This window comes from Arachis duranensis, chromosome 4 (genome assembly GCF_000817695.3).
Source record: "Arachis duranensis cultivar V14167 chromosome 4, aradu.V14167.gnm2.J7QH, whole genome shotgun sequence".
NCBI lineage: Eukaryota > Viridiplantae > Streptophyta > Magnoliopsida > Fabales > Fabaceae > Arachis > Arachis duranensis.
Window position 1 is genome coordinate 72,832,604 of NC_029775.3, and position 4,557 is coordinate 72,837,160.

Sequence of the window (4,557 nt, forward strand, 5' to 3'; positions counted from 1 at the left end):
CACACCTCATAGATATTTGGATCGATAAGTGTTTACTCGATGATTCAGAAGAAGAAGATATCGATAGAAGCTCTATCCCAACTCCTCGTAGATGGATCAATAGAGATCGAAAAGCAGGACATGATCACCTTTTCCCTGATTACTTTGCAGATGAGCCAGTGTATAATACTAAAATTTTACGATGGAGATTTTGAATGAGAAAACATGTGTTCCTTTGGATAGTAGATGCTCTCTCAAATGCGTATCCATATTTCCAACAGAGGGTCGATGCAACTGGGAGAAGAGGCTTCTCACCACTCTAAAAATGCACTGCTGTGATACGAATGTTAGCATATGGCGTAGCTGCTGATGCCGTAGATGATTATGTGCGCATAGCCGAGAGCACTACAATTGAATGCTTGGAAAAATTTGTTGAAGGTGTCATTTCAGTGTTCGAGGATGAATACTTACGAAAACCAAATTTAAATTATCTACGACGCTTGCTACAAATGGAAGAAGGTCGTGGCTTTCTTGGCATGTTGGGTAGCATTTACTGCATGCATTGGGAATGGAAAAATTGTCCAAAGGCATGGAAAAGTATGTACATGAATGTTTATCATGGAGTTGCAACCATAGTACTTGAGGTTGTAGTATGTTCAGACCTTTGGATATGGCATGTGTTCTTTGGAGTGTCTGGTTCAAAAAATGATATTAACGTGCTAGATTGTTCACCAGTGTTTGATGATATTCTAAATGACCGTGCTCCAGAGGTAAATTATACTATTAATGGTAATAACTATACTATGGGATACTATTTAGTAGATGGTATTTATCTTGAATGGGCCGCATTTGTTAAATCAATCTCAAAACCACAAAAAGAGAAACACAAGTTATTTGCACAATATCAAGAAGGGCAAAGAAAAGATGTAAAACGAGCATTCGGAGTGTTGCAAGCACGCTTTGCAATTATATGTGGTCTAGCGCGCTTTTGGAAAAAGAAGAAACTTGCAAATATAATGTGAGCTTGTATTATATTGCATAATATGATTGTTGAGGATGAAAGAGACACTTATGCAGGAAAGTTTGCTCAAGGCTTAGAGTATGACAATGTTGAAAATGGCTTATCACAACCTCAGCTGGGAGAGGAAGATTTTGCACCATACCATCAATTTCTCCAAAGAAATGCCGAACTTCAAAATAGGCAGCAGCATAGACAGTTGAAAGAGGACTTGATTGAACACATATGGCAATTTCACAATGTTTGTCGACAACTATAGAGCTTAACTATGTTCTTTTTTTGTATTAAGTAATTTTACAAATTAGTGTAATCTCGAATTATATATTGTGTATTATTGTTATATATGAATTTTTTTAATATTAATATATTTTAATAGTAAATTATTTTTGAATTTATAAATTTAAATAATATTATTGAAAAAAGTAGTAACTACATTAATTTTGATTATTTTGATTAATAAATTAAGTGGAACCACAATAGGGACTAAAGTTAGTTTCTATTAATAGAGAAGAAATAAATGCTTTGAGTTCCTATTTACTGTTTAACGCAAAAGCTGATGTGAAATTACTTTTTATGACAAGCAAACCATAAATAGGAATTAAAATGAGTTCTCTACTGGAGATTGTGTAACAACTCAAAAAATCACAAAAAATAGTCAGCATAAAATCTTATAATTTGATTTAGCAAGTTTGAATACAGCAGTGTAGATCACATGTTGTTGCAGTATATCAAGACCTCCAAAATATGAAGACTAAACCCTCATAATATGATAGGATATTTGAAACTACGGTTGGACCAATAAACAATATGAGCCTCAATGTTAGTCCAATGATGGAATAAGGCCAATCATCCTACAGCTTCAAACGAAATAATTGTTAATACGATTTTCTCATGCTCACGACTAGCACAATTTTCTTGAAACAGAAGGTCATATTCGTTGGATCAACATTGAACCAAAAAACAGTGACTAGTAAAGTAAGACATGCTACATGAAATGTATGCCTAATGCAACAAGAATATATAAATAAAGTAATGAAAACAAGTTAGAAAGGTGTCATCTTACACAAGTAATAAAGTGTAAAAGCTTCTAGAGGAATCAGATCAATAGTTGTCACAAGATACACATTATTATATTCATTATTGATGTACTTTCCATCATTTATGACACTGCATTCTATATTTAAAGTTTGTTATCAACTAGTCCACGGATAACAAAAATTTCACGAAAAATACACTTCTCGCAAAATGTCATTATCTTAATCATGCTGATCATGCTTAGAAAACATATATACCAACTTAAAAGAAAAAAATAATAATTCAGCGAATGTAGAACACAGATCAACAAGACCATCCACGATGGATGTAGCACAAGAATTAGGAAGATTAAAGGACTACCTTACTAATCCAAATTCTTCATGCAGGTCAGAAAATTCAGTCAAATGGTTATTAATTTAGAATTTAAATTTTGATATTATGCCAATCAACCTTCTATAAATTTGTAGAACAAGACGAATTTGCTGCTATAACTAAACCAAATCAAATAATACACAAAATACAACAAAATGAAATTCATGTTAAGAATCCAAAATACTCAACCACTAATACGAGGTCAAGGTCAGTTTTATGAAATAAGATAATCAGCACTTTGAGGATTTGTCATAATTCATAACTTAAATTAACACATTGAGGATTAACGGATGCCTTACTGCACAACGATGGTGATGATGACGATAGCTAACACGGCAAGCAAAGGCAGCAACAACTAACTCCTTCAATCTCATTAAATCATTTCTCTAATTAATCACTTTATAGATTGACCAGCCAAATTTTTCTAAATCCTCAATTTTAATATAATACTCCTAAATGCCTCAACCATTTATCAAAAAGAAATTCTTATAAATCAAAACTTAACCACATCTTGTCTCAAATATCTCCTTTTCCTTCTACTCCATTACCTAACTCTATTAACACTATTTTCTCTCACACTTTCTTAACCCAAACTCGTAGTTTGATAAATTAATTTGCTTCTTTAAAGCTTTAACTAATTAAAATAAATTTCCTTTTATTGTTATTTAAAATTAGATAAGTTAAATCGTAAACTATTTTCACAAATTGAAATCATAGAACTCATTTTTCATTTAAATGAAACTTCCAAAACGCTTTAAATTCTTACAAAAATTCTAGTAGAACTTTCCCTAACAACCGGAGTTTACCACTCCTCATGGGTTCCCTCTATTCAACCTCAACTCAACAAAATCAATATTTCAGTACTCAGAATGCTCTAAACTAAACACTTTTTGTTCCATTAGTCGCCGATTCAGTTGCACGTTCATTGGCTTGTGTTTCGTGTTATCCTGTAGAGCTTACAAGGACACGCATGCAAGTAGTTGATTTGAAATCCTAAAATGTGGATTCATTGCATGATTTTGCTACAAATTCTTAATAGCTCCTTTAAAGTGTTTACGAGTTTTTTGTTGGGCTGAATTGAATTACTCATTTTTTTCCCTTGCATGTTCTATCTCTCTGTTCAGGCATTTAAAACAACCGAAAGTGGGAAGCCTCCGGGGTTTTTAAGACATTGATTGGAGCCATCAACCGAATTTGGGGTATAGAGAGATTTCAAAGTTGGAAGTGTTCTTCTGGCACCTTTCTCTCTTTCACTTATGAGTTATTACATTTTATGGTAGATTTTTCCAGCATGTCTCTTACAAAGGAGTTAGTATGCTGTTACTATTGCACATGATTATATCTGTTATAATTTTGTTACCTCAATTAATAATTATTGTGGTTTTGATTATGTTTTCCTCACACTACATAGATACCGTTATTGGTGGACTGGCTTTGGAGCTCAACTTTCTCGCAATGTTCCATACTCTGGAATTCGCTGGTTAACCTTGAGCCAGTAGGATTTCTACATTCAATGAATAAAATGTATTGCTCATTTGATTTTTTTATTTTTGACCATAGGGCTTCTTTACAGATAAGAAAAACACTTCTTGGCCTAGTGGGTGATGAAGCAACTGTAGCCATTATCCTTGGGGCAAATTTTATTGTTGGTTTTATTGCAGGAACGGTCGCAGCTGCTGCCACATGTCCACTTGATGTGGCAAAAACTTGATGGCAAATAGAGGTTGTTTCTTGAAACTAAGCTTTTATAACTAGGCCAAGACATGACCCTGCCTGGGTCAGGCGGGGCCGACTGGACCTCGTGTTTGGCCGGCCAAGACAGGCTTTTTGCCGAACAAGGTTAGGCAGAGTAGCCCTAGTGTCTGGCCGGCCAGGAGATGGGTCTTGCCAGGACAGGCCTCTAGCAAAGTCAAACTGGGTAGACTGGCCCTAGTGCCTTGCCAGCCAAGACAAACCTCTAGTCAAGTTTGCCAGGCAGACTGGCACTAGTATTTGCCTATTTGACCAGCCAGGACAAGCTCCTGACTGGGTCAAGCTGGGTAGATTATCAATAGAAGTAGCTAACTAGCTGAAATTAGATACAGCACAGATTGTTGACTAAAGTCAAACTTGCAGCATCATTATGCTGATTTGGCTCTTAGTCTTAACTCCAG

General features: G+C 34.9%; 1 protein-coding gene across 1 annotated transcript; it reads left to right on the forward strand.

The window, feature by feature from the left end:
- Positions 1-323: 323 nt before the first annotated feature.
- On the forward strand, positions 324-1,001 carry LOC110280507 (uncharacterized). The gene has a single exon (XM_021141582.1). The coding sequence runs from the start codon at positions 324-326 to the stop codon at positions 999-1,001; it is 678 nt and encodes a 225-aa protein (XP_020997241.1).
- Positions 1,002-4,557: the final 3,556 nt, after the last annotated feature.